This window comes from Brachyistius frenatus, unplaced genomic scaffold, assembly GCF_029030835.1.
Source record: "Brachyistius frenatus isolate BFR_SWC_R1_liver_20210118 unplaced genomic scaffold, ASM2903083v1 Contig_237, whole genome shotgun sequence".
Classification (NCBI taxonomy): domain Eukaryota; kingdom Metazoa; phylum Chordata; class Actinopteri; family Embiotocidae; genus Brachyistius; species Brachyistius frenatus.
The window spans coordinates 374,308-391,768 of record NW_027210836.1 but is presented as its reverse complement, the minus strand read 5'-3'; the positions used below and the strand labels follow the sequence as shown (position 1 = coordinate 391,768).

Genomic DNA, 17,461 nt, shown 5'->3' with positions numbered 1-17,461 from the left:
GCTTATTGTTTATTATGGCTTATTGTTTATTATGGCTTATTGTATATTATGGCTTATTGTTTATTATGGCTTATTGTTTATTATGGCTTATTGTTTATTATGGCTTATTGTTTATTATGGCTCACGTCCAGCAGAGTTTAAATCACCAGCTCTACCTTCTGTTGAAAACAACTTCTCTTACTTTCTAGAAACATTTTCACATCATTCAACTACAAACAAAGCAAATCCGAAAAAGTCAAACAATATAAAAACAAGGGGGGAAGTAGGGTGGGGAGGGGGGGTAAATGGTAATAATTATAATATTATTAGCAATAATAATACAAATTTAAATGTTCTTCTTCACAGGTTTTCATTTTGGCAGAATTTCCTTTTCGCCGCCGAGCGGCAGCGACGGAAAATAAGAAAGAGAACGACCAAAATTATCGTCAACGCATCGTTCAAGTCGTCCGTTTGTTCGGGTTCAAACTTTTAGAAACACTCTGCGTCGTCTTCAGACCGTGACCTTTGACCCTGAGGACAGCGGGGAAGGTGACTCAAAGCGACTCGAAGTGACACGAAGGGACGCGAAGAAACTCGAAGGGACACGAAGGGACTCAATGAGACACGAAGGGACTCAATGAGACACGAAGGGACTCGAAGAGACTCGAAAGGACACAAAGGGACTCGATGAGACACGAAGGGACTCGAAGAGACTCGAAAGGACACAAAGGGACTCGATGAGACACGAAGGGACTCAATGAGACACGAAGGGACTCGATGAGACATGAAGGGACTCAAAGGGACACAAAGGGACTCGAAGGGACACGAAGGGACTCGGAGAGACTCAAAGAGACTTGAATGGACACAAAAAGACTCAAAGGGACTCGATGAGACACGTAGGGACTCGACAAGACACGAAGGGACTCGATGAGACACGAAGGGACTCGATGAGACTCGCCGTGTCAGCTTTTCTAAATCTAAACCGTCAGATTAGAAAAGACGTTTAAACGAGTCCAACTGTTTGAACCGGGACTTGAGGAGCAGCTGAAGAAGGTCAAAGGTTAAAGGTCGCGGGGTGTTACAGTCCTCAGGGTCGCCGGTCGCAGAGACGAAAGCTCAAAATGACATTCGAACACAAACTCAAACAAAACTTCTGAAATATTTTGGATATAATTCACTTATTTGGTCGTTTCAACTCGTCCTGACGCTACAATATATGAAAATATATATTCACTTCTCCGTTTTCTTCCAACGTGTTGACCTGAAATATAAAATGTGACGGAGAATATTCTTATTTTGGTTTTGTTTGTTTCTTTGACCCAAACAGGAAGTGGCGTGAAAACAAAACAGGAAACGGCGGAAAACTATTTTTTCTTTGGACGTTGTTCAGCTTGTTTTTTTAAAGAATATTTGGCTGAAACTCTACAGGAAGCTGCTGTTCACCTACGAGGAAATTCATTTTACATATTATAAAAACATTAGCGGTAAAAACTTTAGCTGACGGAAGCCTGACAGGAAGTGGCTCACACTCGCCAAAATAAAACATTTCATTAAATCTCAGGACAGAAAAGGGCCGAGACGCCCCGTCGCGGAGACGTCCTTAGTGTCCAAACTTTTCCTGTTTCACCTGTTGGTCTCTCAGGTGTTGAGGCGGCGGCGTATCCATGACGACCGGCAGAAGATGCTTCTTCTTGTTTAACAGTCGGACCGCTTCAAAACCACGTCTTTTAACTGCGAAGGTTTCGGTTCATCCAACGAACCTCCAGGACCCCGAACTGTTCCACAGACCTGGACCTGGACCTGGACCTGGACCTGGATCTGGACCTGGACCTGGACCTGTATCTGGACCTGGACCTGGACCTGGACCTGTATCTGGACCTGGACCTGTATCTGGTCCTGGACCTGGACCTGGATCTGGACCTGGACCTGGATCTGGTTTCTGGACCGACGAAGGTCAGTTTTTTTAGACTGAAGCTGTTCTTGGTCTGTGAAACAGTTCTCGAGGTTCTTGAAGCTGTTGGATCTCAGAGGAAGTCGGTCGGTCCTGCTTCTTCTCGACGAGGACGTCGCTGGGCGGATCTATCGCGGTTCAGACGACCAACATTCAGAGTTCAAAGGACTTTTTTCCCGGTTGGACGACCGGACACAAAAAAACAAAGGTAGGAAAAAATGTAAAGTTGGTTCCCGGAGGAGCCTTTTGGTTTTGAGGTAGGTTAGCTTGGCCGGCAGCGGGAGGCTAACGGGCGCCGCAGCAGGCGTTTGGCGTCGAGCGTGAGGTAGCAGCTCTCTTTGGAGGTTCTGGGGGAGGAGGGGGGAGGGAGGGGGGAGGAAAGGGAAGGGGAAGGGGGGGGGACAACCAGCTGACCGTCAGCCTCTTCCACCTGACTGAGGCGATGAGACAAACAAACACTGAAAGGCTTTAAAGCGAAGCGGAGCAGCGTTCAGCGCCCTCTGCTGGCCACCGGCCGACCTGAGAAGTCATCGTTCCCTTTGGCTCCGGGTCTCAGAGGTCCAGGTGGACCCACGGTGGCTCCGCCCCCTCTGAGGACCCGTCTCCGGTCCGACCGGCGGAAGGCCTCATCGTCTCCAGAAACTCGGCACGGTCGGCGAAAAACAATCAAAAAACGAGGCCAAACTGAAGAATAAAAGGTTTTGGTTTTCAACAGGAAGCGTGATGCCACACGGGAACCGAGACGGTCACGTGACCGACGACCTTTAAACATCGAATCAGAAGAAGAAGTCAGCTTTGGTTTCAGTCTGAAGACGAAGTTCGTCGTGAATTGGCGTGGAAGCGGGCGGACATCTGAAGGAGGTGGTTTCGGTTCCGCTGCGGATCAGCTGTTCTCCGGACGTTCCTCGGACGAACAGATCTCTAAATCTGTCATTCATAAAGGCTGTAAGGCTGTCGGGAGGAGAGGGGGCGGGGCCAGGCTGGGTTCAGGAGGGGGGGGAGTGGGGGGGTTTATCCGGTGCCTGTGCCGGGCTGGACCGGTGGAGTCAGTTCAACCATGACCATCACAGGAGCAGGGGCGGAGTCACACCTCTGTGGGCGGAGCAAAGAGAAGAAGGAGGTCATCTGTTAAAAACTTTTTAACTTTTTAAAATGTGTGTGTGTGTGTGTGTGTGTGTGTGTGTGTGTGTGTGTATGTGTGTGTGTGTGTGTGTGTGTGTGGTTATGTGTGTGTGTGTGTGTGTGTGTGTGTGTGTGTGTGTGTGTGTGTGTCTATGTATGTGTGTGTGTGTGTGTGTGTGTGTGTGTGTGTGTGTGTGTGTGTGTGTGTGTGTGTGTGTGTGTGTGTGTGTGTGTGTGTGTGTGTGTGTGTGTGTGTGTGTGTGTGTGTGTGTGTGTGTGTGTGTGTGTGTGTGTGTGTGTGTGTGTCTATGTGTGTGTGTGTGTGGTTATGTGTGTGTGTGTGTGTGTATGTGTGTGTGTGTGTGTGTGGTTATGTGTGTGTGTGTGGTTATGTGTGTGTGGTTATGTGTGTGTGTGTGTGTGTGTGTGTGTGTGTGTGTGTGTGTGTGTGTGTGTGTGTGTGTGTGTGTGTGTGTTTATGTGTGTGTGTGTGGTGTGTGTGTGTGTGTGTGTGTGTGTGTGTGTGTGTGTGTGTGTGTGTGTGTGTGTGTGTGTGTGTGTGTGTGTGTGTGTGTGTGTGTGTGTGTGTGTGTGTGTGTGTGTGTGGTTGTGTGTGTGTGTGTGTGTGTGTGTGTGTGTGTGTGTGTGTGTGTGTGTGTGTGTGTGTGTGTGTGTGTGTGTGTGTGTGTGTGTGTGTGTGTGTGTGTGTGTGTGTGTGGTTATGTGTGTGTGTGTGTGTGTGTGTGTGTGTGTGTGTGTGTGTGTGTGTGTGTGTGTGTGTGTGTGTGTGTGTGTGTGTGTGTGTGTGTGTGTGTGTGTGTGTGTGTGTGTGTGTGTGTGTGTGTGTGTGTGTGTGTGTGTGTGTGTGGTTATGTGTGTGTGTGTGTGTGTTACCTGGCTGAGCTCGATGCTCTCAGCTTCGTGACCTTTAGCAACTCTGACACCGTTCAGGGTGGGCGGAGTCTCCCAGCTCGCCGCCTTCCTGCAGAATAAACTGAACAGAGGGAACAGAGTGATGAAGATGATGATGATGGTGAAGATGATGAAGGTGATGATGGTGATGATGATGAAGGTGATCATGGTGATGATAATAATGATGGTGAAGATGATGATGAAGGTGATGATGATGATGAGGGTCTTACTTGCGTCGGTATCCCAGCAGGATGAAGAGCAGGCAGCAGAGGATGCAGGCGAGGCCGCTGTGGAGTCCGACCAGCAGCGTCGACATCGAGCCGTCCGACTGATCGCAGTTGCAGCTCTGACCAGCTGGGGGCGACAAACACGACACGTTAAACCGGTTTCCACTGGAGGGTCAGAGGTCAGAGGTCGGACGTCCTACCTGCTGCAGAAGCTCCTCCCTCGGCCAGAGACACGAGGCGCCGGTTGGACGGACCGTCTCCGTTCCCGTTGAACGCCACCAGCTGGATCTCGTAAACCGCCGCCGGCTCTGCGGGAAGTAAAAACAAATACGCTTCCTGATTATCGTCACACCCGTCGCCATAGCAACCAGCACCGTAAACAGAGTTCACATCAAACAGAGTCGGTGTGTGTGTGTGTGTGTGTGTGTGTGTGTGTGTGTGTGTGTGTGTGTGTGTGTGTGTGTGTGTGTGTGTGTGTGTGTGTGTGTGTGTGTGTGTGTGTGTGTGTGTGTGTGTGTGTGTGTGTGTGTGTGTGTGTGTGTGTGTGTGTGTGTGTGTGTGTGTGTGTGTGTGTGTGTGTGTGTGTGTGTGTGTGTGTGTGTGTTATGTGTGTGTGTGTGTGTGTGTGTGTGTGTGTGTGTGTGTGTGTGGTTGTGTGTGTGTGTGTGTGTGTGTGTGTGTGTGTGTGTGTGTGTGTGTGTGTGTGTGTGTGTGTGTGTGTGTGTGTGTGTGTGTGTGTGTGTGGTTATGTGTGTGTGTGTGTGTGTGTGTGTGTGTGTGTGTGTGTGTGTGTGTGTGTGTGTGTGTGTGCTGACCCAGGTGGGAGATGGTGTGGGTGTTGATGTGTCCTGGGAAGGTCTCCCGCCCCTGCAGGTCTGGGTTGGAAACCCCGCGGTACGCCAGCCGGAAGCCCTCCAGCGTCCCGGGCCTGCTGGGCAGCTCCCAGAACACCTGCATGGCCGTCTGGTTCAGCACCTTGGTGAAGAAGCTGGGAGCGCTGGGGACTGTTGGACAGACGGAGACGCCACAAACACCCGTGAAGCTCTTCAACCGCGTTTAACGTTTTATTTTGAAGTTTAAATCCCGGCGTGTGACGTTCAGCTGTTCAGTTTTTAAAACGACATTCAAACTGAATTCTGTGTTTTACAATAAACAACAAACTTTACAGATGTTTCTATCAGGATGTAAACATGCTGTTTATCGCCCTCTGGTGGCAGAAGCGAGCAGCTGCACTCCTGAGCCGTAATGTAATTCACAGGAGTGCCGTAAAATAGAAAAGAAATCCAAAAAGAAATCAAGGAATCAAATGTGAAAATATGAGCAGGAAAGAATAAAAGAATGAATTCCAGCCACATTTAAACCTTTAGACGATTTTTCAAGTTGAAATTTTCAGGTTATTTTAAAATAAAGTGTTTTTAACGTTGGAGTCATAAAGCGCTTCGGTGTGACGACGTACCGCCCCCTAGCGTCGTGGCGGTGATGGTGTCGGACTGCTGGCTGCCTCCCAGCGCCGAGTACGCCTTCAGGTAGATGGAGTAGGTGGTGGCGGCGTCCAGGCTGCTGAACTCGTGTCTGAAGGTGGTTTTGCTGACGGCTTCCTGCAGCTCGGCGCCGTCGGGCTCTGAGGACGTCGACAAGAACGCGTCCAATAAATCCACAAACTCGATCGACGGATCGGCGGATCGACGGATCTCACCTCCCAGTCGTCTGATGTGCAGGACGTATCCGATGATCAGCCGGCTGATCTGCTCCTCCGGCTGCTCCCAGGTCAGCCGCAGGCCCGCGGCGCCGAGCGTCTCGGCCCGGAGGCCGGCGGGCGCCTCGGGCAGCTCGGGCCCCTCGCTGAGGGCGAGGCGGGCGCTGGCCTGGTTGGTGCCGGCGCTGTTCTCGGCGATGCACTGGTAGATGGCCTCGTCCTCGGGGGTGATGCGGGTGATGGCGAGCGTCCTGCGGGGGGCGGCAGAGAGATGCCGGGTGAGGCGGTTTGTCGCCGCGGCAACAGCCTCGTCGTTTAAAAAAAACAAAAAACTCTGAAAAAATGTGTGTTACGTGTTGCCGTTGTTGAGCTTCACGTTGCCGCTCGGCGTCAGCAGCTTTCCGTTCTTCAGCCAGATGAGATGCGGCTCGGGGACGCCGGACGCCGTGCAGCTGAAGACGGCGCTGCCCCCTGCTGGTCTGGAGACAGACTGAGGCCACTGCACGAACTCTGGAGGAGCTGCAGGACGAAGACGTTATTTATTCTCTGTGTGACCTGTAGGAGGCGCCGCAGCCACATCAGGTCTTATTTAATGTCCTCAAAGTGCGTCTGAATTTAGTTTTTACAGATGTTTTGTGTTTATATTATTCAATAATGTCACAACATCTTCCCCATTATTATTATTATTATCATCATTATACATATTAATATAATTATATTGTTTTTAGTTCAATTTTTTTACATTATATTTATTGTTTGCTTTTATTTGATGTCTTTAAACTGCATTTGAATTAATTTTTTAATGATATTTTCTGGTTATATTATTCATGAATTTTCCCTATTATCTTTGTTATTATTCTTATATTTGATCATTTTATGTATTTATTTTATTTTTTTATCATTTTTACTGTTTGCACTACTCTAATTGCACCATTGTTTAGGTGTATATATGTTCTTTTATTGCATATATGTCTATTAATGTTTATATGTCTATTTATATGTTTTTTTGTTTGTACATTAAGAGTGAAGTTTCCTTTTATGTGTAAACATACTTGATCAATAAAACTGATTCTGATTCATTGTTTTTATTTATTTATTCATTATTATTATGTCATATTGTCTTTTACTATCTTTGAGCTCTGCTGTTTGTATGTGAAGCAGAAAGAAACTCGAGCTGTGTTTCCATGAGTCGTCCAGCAGGAGGCGACAGAGGGACACAGACTGAAACACGATTGTCTCAAACTTTATTGTGTTTAAACAAACACTGATTCTGATAAAGGGTGAAACTCAAAGTTCCCACACTGACTGAGACCCTGAAGTGAACACGTTTGTAAAAAGCCAGAATTTCTTCACTTATTATCATTATGATATTAAATCTTATTAAAGGAGACTTTTCTGTTTGCTTTTTATTAAATCAAATATTTACAAATTTCTTACTCTTCTGACTAACTTTTACATTTACATTTTTTTTCTATAATTTTTCTCAGTTTCTATGTTAATAATTTGTAAAATTCTTTTGTGTTGTATGTTTTTTATTCTGTTAATTTAACATTTTGTTTCATATGAAGTTCTTTAATGTAGAAATGTGATATAAAAACATCTTTTCATATTTTATTCTTTGTGACTTTGTCCAGACAAATGATGAATAAATACGATTATTGATATTTTATAAAACGGAGAGCGCTGCGTGTTTAATATTCTGATCACATCACGTCATCACGTATGTACATAATCAATTAATCCGCGTGTGAAAATTCAAACTCTTCAGTGTGAACTTCAACTTGTCTTTGTGTTTGAACACCACTTTGACCTCTGACCCCCCTCCATCCCCCCCGAACACCCTAGCACCCTCCCCCTCCTCCCCCAGTCAGACAGACAGGTGCTGTCTCGCCTCCTCTCCGTCTCCACGGTAACAGAGAGACCCTACATACACATGCGCCTCCATCACCTCACATAACCTCCTGAGGCCCCGCCCCTTTCCACTCTAAATGTAAAGAGAGGGTGGGGTCAGAGGTCAGAGGGGGGTTGAATAGGAGCCATTTATCAATGCGTGTGTGTGTGTGTGTGTGTGTGTGTGTGTTTCATTAGCAGAGAAATAAAGTTGATTTGTGGCGAGAACACAACCTTTCACACAGCGAGCTCTCCAACACGCCTAGTTCAAGAGCAAAACACACACACACACACACACACACACACACACACACACACACACACACACACACACACACACACACACACACACACACACACACACACACACACACACACACACGTCATCAAACAGCTGATCAGCTTTTCATCTTTTCTGTATTTAACATGTGAAAATCTTTCTCAGCAGCAGGACGATGAAGTTTAAAACGTCCGCAGCTTTAATTTATGTTTAATATTAATTAATATGAACTTAATTTTTTGATCTTTTTTCTGCCTGTTTTAACATCTAAAGCTCAGAGACTCAGTTTATTATCAGAGAAAACGCACACAAATCATCAAATGTGGATCCTGGAAGAAGAAAAAGTTTAAAAACAACAAGAAATTATTTAAAAAATATTATAAATATATAAAATTAAAATGAAATATAAGAATATACTGAATACTCATTATTTTTAGACTTCAAACATTTCAGACTCTAAAAGAACGAATAGAATCTATTATTTGTGATTTTATTCTTCTCGTGCATTTTATTTTTAAATCATTGCTTAAACGTTTAGCATTATATTTATTACTATTATTATTATTATTATTATTATTATTATTATGTTGAATCATTTGCAGTTAAGTGGAAATGTTGCAGTAAAATAAGTTGCTTTGTTTCTTCCAAACAGCAATAACGAGACTGAAAATCTTCCCAAATCTTCATCTGATGTGATAAAAACATTTAAGATATAAATTCTGATCTGTTGCCGACGGCGACAGACAGCGTTGAACTGGGAATAAAGTCCTCATTGTGAAGTGGGACTCTTCTCATGCTAATCACACATTCTAATGAAGCTCTCAGTCACACGCCACAATGAGCCTGGCTGACCTCTGACCTCTGACCCCTCCTCCTCCTCCACCGTGAACTCTGGCTGTCTGAGCTGCAGCTGAGCGAGCAGGACGGGAGGAGACGAAAAACAAACGCACCCCAGTCACCGAACGCACCACGTCTGTGTTTACATGTTTACATGTTAGTAACATTACTATCACCATCACCATCACCATCACCATCATCATCATCATCACCATCACCATCATCATCATCATCATCACCATCACCATCATCATCATCACCATCATCATCATCATCATCATCATCATCACCATCACCATCATCATCACCATCATCATCATCATCATCACCATCATCATCATCACCATCATCATCATCATCACCATCACCATCATCATCACCATCATCATCATCATCATCACCATCACCATCATCATCATCATCATCACCATCACCATCATCATCATCACCATCATCATCATCATCATCATCATCACCATCACCATCATCATCATCATCATCATCACCATCATCATCATCATCATCATCATCATCACCATCACCATCACCATCATCATCATCATCACCATCACCATCATCATCATCATCATCATCACCATCACCATCACCATCACCATCATCATCATCATCATCATCATCACCACCATCACCATCATCATCATCATCATCACCATCACCATCATCATCATCATCATCATCATCACCATCATCATCACCATCATCATCATCATCATCATCACCATCATCATCATCATCACCACCATCACCATCATCATCATCATCATCACCATCACCATCATCATCATCATCATCATCATCACCATCATCATCATCACCATCATCATCATCATCACCATCACCATCATCATCATCATCACCATCATCACCATCACCATCACCATCATCATCATCATCATCATCATCACCATCATCATCATCATCATCATCATCATCATCATCATCATCATCATCGCTCTGAGTGCAACTGTGTCCGCTGGTTCTTTGTCCTAACACGACACAAGTACCCTCTACCCCCCCCCCACACACACACACACACATATACTGACGCTGATTTACAGGCAGGGTCAGAAGTCAGAGGTCAGAGGTCAGAGATGAAGAGCCCGACGGCAGCAAACTGAACTGAACTTGACACAAAAACAGACGAGTTAAAGAGCAGACACACACACACACACACACACACACACACACACACACACACACACACACACACACACACACACACACACACACACACACACACACACACACACACACACACGATGTGCTCAAGTTCAGCGGTCAGACTTGTTTCCGTCTGATGACTTGATTTTTCTGTATTTTCTGTATTTTCTGTATTTTCTGTATTTTCCAGCTGATCTTCTAAAATAATCTGATGTTTCCTGTAAATTACAGAAACTTCTGTTGTTTGGTTCTTTAAATATGAATCTATTAATATTTATATTAATATTAACATATTCATATATTATACTTTTTATTCGAGTTTTCAGTCAAACTTTTTTCTGTTTTTGGAAGTTATGAGGAACATTTTCAGGAAATCAGCTGAAAAAAATACAAAACCTGGAAAATAAAAGATCCAAACATCCGCGTGATGTTGTTGTTGTTGTTGTTGTTGTTGTTGTTGTTGTTGTGTGTGCCTACCTTGCACTACGAGCCGTCCCAGAGCCGTTCTTCTGGACCTGCTTCCCGGTCTGTTGGCAGAACAAACGTAAACTCCTGAATGCTGCACAGTCGCGTCGGAGATCATCAAGTTTCCGGTTCCTAGAACCTGGATTCCCTCGACGCCGATGGACCGGCCGTCTGACGGCAGAGAGAGAGGACGGGTCAGAACCAGCGGGCAGAACCGGGCGTCTTATCTTATCATACACGTGTGTTGTGATGGAGGTCGTTACCGAGGCGACTCCAGGACACGATGGGGCGGGGGTTCCCCGTGGCGATGCACTCCAAGATGGCCGTCTGGTGGACGTTGATGGTGAGGTTCTGAGGACCGGACAGGATGACGGGCTCCTTGTAGATCCTGGATCCTGCAACTGGACCCACAGAACCAGGAAAAACCTCATCAGCACCGAGTCTGAACGGGTCCACAGATCAACCCTGCTGCTGTGGGCTTATTAACCCTCAGTTCTGTCTTTCAGGTTTTAGTCTGGTCTTTGCCCTCAGTCTGGTCTTTGCCCTGAGTCTGGTCTTTGCCCTGAGTCTGGTCTTTGCCCTCAGTCTGGTCTTTGCCCTCAGTCTGGTCTTTGCCCTCAGTCTGGTCTTACCGGTGACGGACAGCTGGGCCTCCTGGCTGAAGCGAGTGTTTGCGATGTTTGAGGCGACGCAGCGAAACAAGCCGCCGTCGGTTCGCCGAACGGCGGTGATCTGCAGCACGCCGTTAGGAAGCAGCGTGTACCTGCACGCCACAAAATACACGTTAAATACACGTAAAATACACGTAAAATATACGTTAACCTGCTGATGACGTCCAGGAGATGTGGCTGAAAGTAGCAGAACGAGCTACATGTCAGCTACGAGTCCTCGTCACGCGTGTTGAACTCACCGGGGGTCGTCGGTGCTGAGGGGGCGTCGGTCTTTCTGCCAGCTGATGTTGGCCTCCGGGATCCCATTTACCTGACAGGTGAGTCTGGCCACGCCCCCTTCATCCACAGCCACGGACTCTGGGTGGGACAGGAACTTAGGGAGGGCTGTGGGGTCGAGAGGGGGATGGGGGGTGGTCAGTACACGCTTTAGGGTGTTAGGTGCCTTACATGTATGTTTCATGTATGTTTCATTGTATCGTGGATGTTTTCTATAGTGTGTTTTTGTATGTTTCATGTATGTTAAAGTATTTCTTTGGTTGTATTATGGTATGTTGGATGTACGTTACATCTCGTTTGTTGTTGTTTTTATGTTACATCTCATTTGTTGTTGTTTGTTGTTTTTGTATGTAACATCTCGTTTGTTGTTGTTTTTGTATGTAACATCTCGTTTGTTGTTGTTTTATATGTAACATCTCGTTTGTTGTTGTTTTATATGTAACATCTCGTTTGTTGTTGTTTTTGTATGTAACATCTCGTTTGTTGTTGTTTTATATGTAACATCTCGTTTGTTGTTGTTTTATATGTAACATCTCGTTTGTTGTTGTTTTTGTATGTAACATCTCGTTTGTTGTTGTTTTATATGTAACATCTCGTTTGTTGTTGTTTTGTATGTAACATCTCGTTTGTTGTTGTTTTATATGTAACATCTCGTTTGTTGTTGTTTTTGTATGTAACATCTCGTTTGTTGTTGTTTTTGTATGTAACATCTCGTTTGTTGTTGTTTTATATGTAACATCTCGTTTGTTGTTGTTTTTGTATGTAACATCTCGTTTGTTGTTGTTTCTGTGTATTCCATGTGTGGGGCATCACGCCTGTTGCGTGTGTGCGGCTGCGACTCACATGCGAGCTGCACGCGTGCCTTGCGGCTGATCAGCATGCCGTAGCGGTTCTGGGCGGCGCAGTCGTACTCGCCGGCGTCCGTCTCATCGCTCTCTCGTCTCTTTGAGAAGCTCCCGATGAGCAGCGTGCCGTTGCCGAGCACCGTCGCCCTGACGCCGGTCGCCACGGGAACGCCGTTGCGCCTCCAGGTGATGGCGATGGGCCCCTCCCCCTCCACCTGACAGTCGAGCATCAGGGGGCGGTCCCTGACCGCGATGACGTCACCGGGCTCGGTCAGGAAGGCGAGCTCCGACGCTCCGAGGATACCTGAGGAGGAGGCGGAGACAGGAAGTGATGTCATCTGTAATTTACAGACTTCCTGATGAAGGTCACCGAGAACCAGACGTTGTTGCAGATTCATTTTAGTTTGATGGAAGATTAAACCGATCAAGTTCGAAACAAACTTCTCTGCAGGCGTCACAGTTTCACGTCGATTTGATAACTGACACCTGTCAATCATTCAGATACAGAAACATGTGAAGAACACGTGAACACGGATACTCACGGAGAGGATGGAGATGATGAAGGTTGTGATGATGATGATGATGGTGATCATAATGTAGATAATGGTGATGGTGACAATGGTGATGATGATGAAGATGATGGTGATGATCATGATCATGATGAAGATAATGGTGATGGTGAGGATGATGATGATGATGAAGATGATGGTGATGATGAAGATGATGGTGATGATCATGATCATGATGAAGATAATGGTGATGGTGACGATGATGATGATGATGAAGATGATGGTGATGATGATGAAGATGATGGTGATGATCATGATCATGATGAAGATAATGGTGATGGTGAGGATGATGATGATGATGAAGATGATGGTGATGATGATGAAGATGATGGTGATGATGGTGATCATAATGTAGATAATGGTGATGGTGACAATGGTGATGATGATGAAGATGATGGTGATGATGATGAAGATGATGGTGATGATCATGATCATGATGAAGATAATGGTGATGGTGAGGATGATGATGATGATGAAGATGATGGTGATGATGATGAAGATGATGGTGATGATCATGATCATGATGAAGATAATGGTGATGGTGACGATGATGATGAAGATGATGGTGATGATGATGGTGATGATGATGAAGATGATGATGATGATCATGATGAAGATAATGGTGACGGTGAGGATGATGATGATGGTGAGGATGATGATGATGATGATAGTGATGATGATTAAAGTTACAGTTTAAGAAACACTTCAGATAAAATAAGCTCTTATTTTGAAACTCTCAGACAATAGATAACATTAACTAACATTAGTTAATGCTGTAATGAACATTAACTAACAGTTAATTAACAGTTAACTAATGTTTCTATAATCTATTAAAATATTAATGGAGGAAATTTGTTTTTTTCTTATATTTATGTTTATTTGAGGGTTTTTTTTGCACTTTTCTTTTGTTTTGTTTGTATTTTCTTGATTTCATGAATAAACGAAGTCTCTTCTTGAATCTGAGCTGCTTCTGTTTCTTTGTGTGAAGACGCACTTGAACTCTGCTGAAGTTTGATTGACAGCTCTGTTAAAGACCACTCCCCCTCCCCATCCCCCCCTCCTCAGGCTGAATGAGTCTGCAAACAGATCGGAGAGGGAGGGGGGTCGAGTTCAGGTGACCTCTGACCTCTGAGCGATTTCAACGTTTCATTAAAAGCAGATTTGATTTGTTCGGTTTCAGATTTTAAGACGTTTTTACGTGTTTTAACGCCTCGTTTCTCTCTGAGGCTGCAGGATAGTTTTGTTGATGTTGATGTTGATCAGCTGATTTCCAGCAGTCACACAGGAAAACTGTCCTGAAGCCGAAACGTCCAGCTGAACCTGAACTCAACATGCCGGCCTGAAGGAAAATGTTCTCATCGTTGAATCTGCGACATCACGTCTGGTCATTGAACGCATCGCTCCTCCTCCGTCGACTTGAATTTGGTCGAGGTGACTTTCCCAGGCTGCCCCCCCCCATGACATCACCCCCCCCCCACCTCCCCATGACATCCTCCCGTCCTCCCCGTCGTCCTCGGGCCCCTCCTCCATCTGAATAACAACAATAAGAACAACAGAAGTGAACTCAGACACAACAGACCCCCCAAAACACCAGAACCAGGAACCCTGCAGCTGTCGGACCGTCCGACCGGCAGATGCTCCTCCAGTTCAAGTTCAAGTTCACCGTCTGCTCCAGAAGAACAGAACTCATCTCCGTTTGAAGCTCTCGGGTCAGAACCGAACACAGAAACCGGGTCCGGATTTTAGATTTCTGATTTAACAGGATGACTGTGAACTTTGTTACAGAACCAGGAGCCGATGCCGGGCCGAGTTTAACCTACAGAACCGACCCGGATGTGAAGGCCCATGTGTGCATCATCGAGGTCCACTGCTGACATCTGTCCCATCTGGACCAGAACTAATGCTACAGACCGCCAGAATCTAGAGACATGAGGAGGGGACATGAGGAGAAAACATGGAGACATGAGGACATCTGTCCTGTCTGAGTCGGCCCATCAGCTGATGGATCGTCTCCGTCCTGAGAACTGAACTCTGATGTGTCCCTGAATGCAGCATCAGGATTAAATCCTCCGTCGTCCACCATCTGGGTCCTCTTCACAAAGAGGGGGGGGGGGGGGTGTTTAAAACACAGGAGCAGACACTCCACCCCCCCCCCACCCTGACCTGCCCTCTAAATCCCCTGATCTAACACCCCCCCCCCCCCCCACCCGTGTGATGTTGCACGCCCGACTCTGACCGTGAACTTCACGGGTTTCACGACGACAATGACAACCCCCCCCCCTCCTCCTCCTCATCCCCCTCATCCCCCAGGAGGTCTGAACCCTGAGAACCAGACGGAGGTCTCTCCCCACCCCTCCTCACCCCTCCCCTCTCCTACAGCAGGACAGATGTCTCCATCTGTCCCCACCTCTGATTTTAACTCCTTTAATTGGATCCAATTAAGAATCTGATGAGTCACTTCCTGTTCGAACACCAATTAACAATCAGAGATTCTTCTGATCAGAGATCAATAACTGAACATCAGTCTGAAGGTAAAACTTCTTCTCTTCTTCTCTGAAATCATCAAAAACTAAAACTCTTCGTCTTCCTGTCGGTTCGTTTGACTGAATTTTGTTCGTGTTCGTCAATCATAAAGTTTTATTGAAAGTGTTTCATGTGTTCAATAAATGTTGTGTGACGTTGAGTTCTAATAAACTTTGATTGACAGTCACACCTGAGTGCAGCCAGGTGTTCGTACCTCACCTGTCCAGCAGGAGGAGCTGAATAAATGTTGTTGTTCTGTTGGTGAGTAAAACTTCAACCTGAGTGACGACTGGCAGGAGCAGAAACGAGTCATTTATACAACTTATGCATCTTTGTTTACTTCTGCTTCAGGTCTTTGTTTACTCCTGCTTTAGGTCTTTGTTTACTCCTGCTTCAGGTCTTTGTTTACTCCTGGTTGTTTACTTTACCAGATCATGTGGATCCTTCAGTAACTCTATAACACAGAAGTGTTTTTAATTTTTGGTAAATAAAAAAACTCTCCGTCTCCGGAGGTTTTCTAACCGTCTGAGGTTCGAACCCGTTCAACACCGAGAGGTTCTGTTAAACCTTCCGGCAGCTCAGAAGAGTTTTATTGTGAAGTTTTGTTTTTTAGTTTGTTACTCAAACTCAGGAAATAATTCATTTCTGATGAACTGTAAACAAACAAACAAACAAACAAACAAACTGCCACGAGTGAAAATAAACAATAAGCTGAGGGAGGAAAGGATGAAAAAAGGAGCAGTGAAGGATGAATCACAGAAAAGAGGAACAGCAGTAATGAAAGAAAAAAAATGGAGCAAGAGAAATAGAAAGAAATTTCAAAATAAAAGCATTTAAATAAAGAACCTGATATAAATAAAGCAGCTGTTTCATACAACAGAACATGAAGCACATGAAAGAGAAGTTTTCTATGAGCATTTACTCCACACTATTAATACTATTAATAATAATAATAATAATCATAATCAATTTTATAGCACTTTTCAAGATGCTTTACAGGTTAAAATATTAAAAAACAATACAATAAAACATAAATACATCCTGAAACACAGCTTGAAGAAATTTCCCCTCGGGGATTAATAAAGTGTATAAAATTTAAAAAAAAATCAAATCAATTTTTTTTTCATTTACCTGAAATTTTAATAACAATATTCTGTTTTATTTTTTATTTGAAAATTTAAATCTAAATTTTAGATTTTCTTAATCTGGAATGATTTTCTGCAGACCATCAGCACCCTTTAAATCAAAATAAATTTAGTTTGTCTTTTTTGCATCAAACAATTTTTTAAAATGCCCAACTAATTTTTTTCTCATTTTATTTCATAACATGCATGTTAATAATATGTGGAATAAAATCCGACCTGAGCAGCAGAGTCCCAGCATCATCATCATCATCATCATCATCCAGCTCCACGTCGACTTCATGATCCACATTTAAATCCAAAACATCAGAGACACAAACATCCAGCAGCTCTCACACACAAAAAAACTCAAATATTCTTCTTCTTCTCCTTCTTCTTCTTCAGCACTTTCTTTTTCCTCTTTTTCGTTAAAAACGCGAATCAGATGCAGAAACACAGAGAGCTCAGAGATCCTGCTGAGACTCCCGGACACCGACTCAAACTGACCCGGCACCCACCCGGCTGTGGAGGGGGTGGGGCCTCTGGAAGGGGGCGGAGTCAGAGAGACAGCAGGGGACCGGTGGGATGAGGATGGATGGATGGAGGAGGAGGTGATGGGCTTGACCCTGAGGTCAGGGAAGAGGAGGAGTGTGTGTGTGTGGGGGGGGAGGGAGCAGCTGAGGTCAGTGTGGAGCTGCTGGATTATAAAGAGGAGGAGGAGGAGAGGATGGGGGATTTAAAAATAAAAGAGGGGAAGCAATAAAATAGGAGACGAAGGATGAATGGATTTAAAGGAAAGAAGGAAAAAAGAGGAAAAGATGGATAGGAGGGAGAAAAAGGACGAAGAAGAGGAGACAAAGACATTTTAGGGAAATTTTGACTGGACCCTGGTGTGTGTGTGTGTGTGTGTGTGTG

The 17,461-nt window shown here is 45.0% G+C and overlaps 1 protein-coding gene across 1 annotated transcript; it reads right to left on the bottom strand.

Annotated features, from left to right (window-relative positions):
* Positions 1–2,512: 2,512 nt before the first annotated feature.
* On the bottom strand, positions 2,513–17,140 carry LOC138633798 (immunoglobulin superfamily DCC subclass member 3-like). The gene is made up of 14 exons (XM_069720251.1): positions 16,787–17,140; positions 12,332–12,637; positions 11,452–11,596; positions 11,174–11,304; positions 10,805–10,942; positions 10,554–10,712; positions 6,241–6,406; positions 5,888–6,138; positions 5,648–5,812; positions 5,007–5,195; positions 4,392–4,499; positions 4,195–4,318; positions 3,947–4,046; positions 2,513–3,022 (listed from the first exon to the last, which is right to left on the bottom strand). Exons 1-14 carry the CDS (start codon positions 16,857–16,859, stop codon positions 2,942–2,944), a joined length of 2,136 nt encoding a protein of 711 aa, XP_069576352.1. The 5' UTR covers positions 16,860–17,140; the 3' UTR covers positions 2,513–2,941.
* Positions 17,141–17,461: the final 321 nt, after the last annotated feature.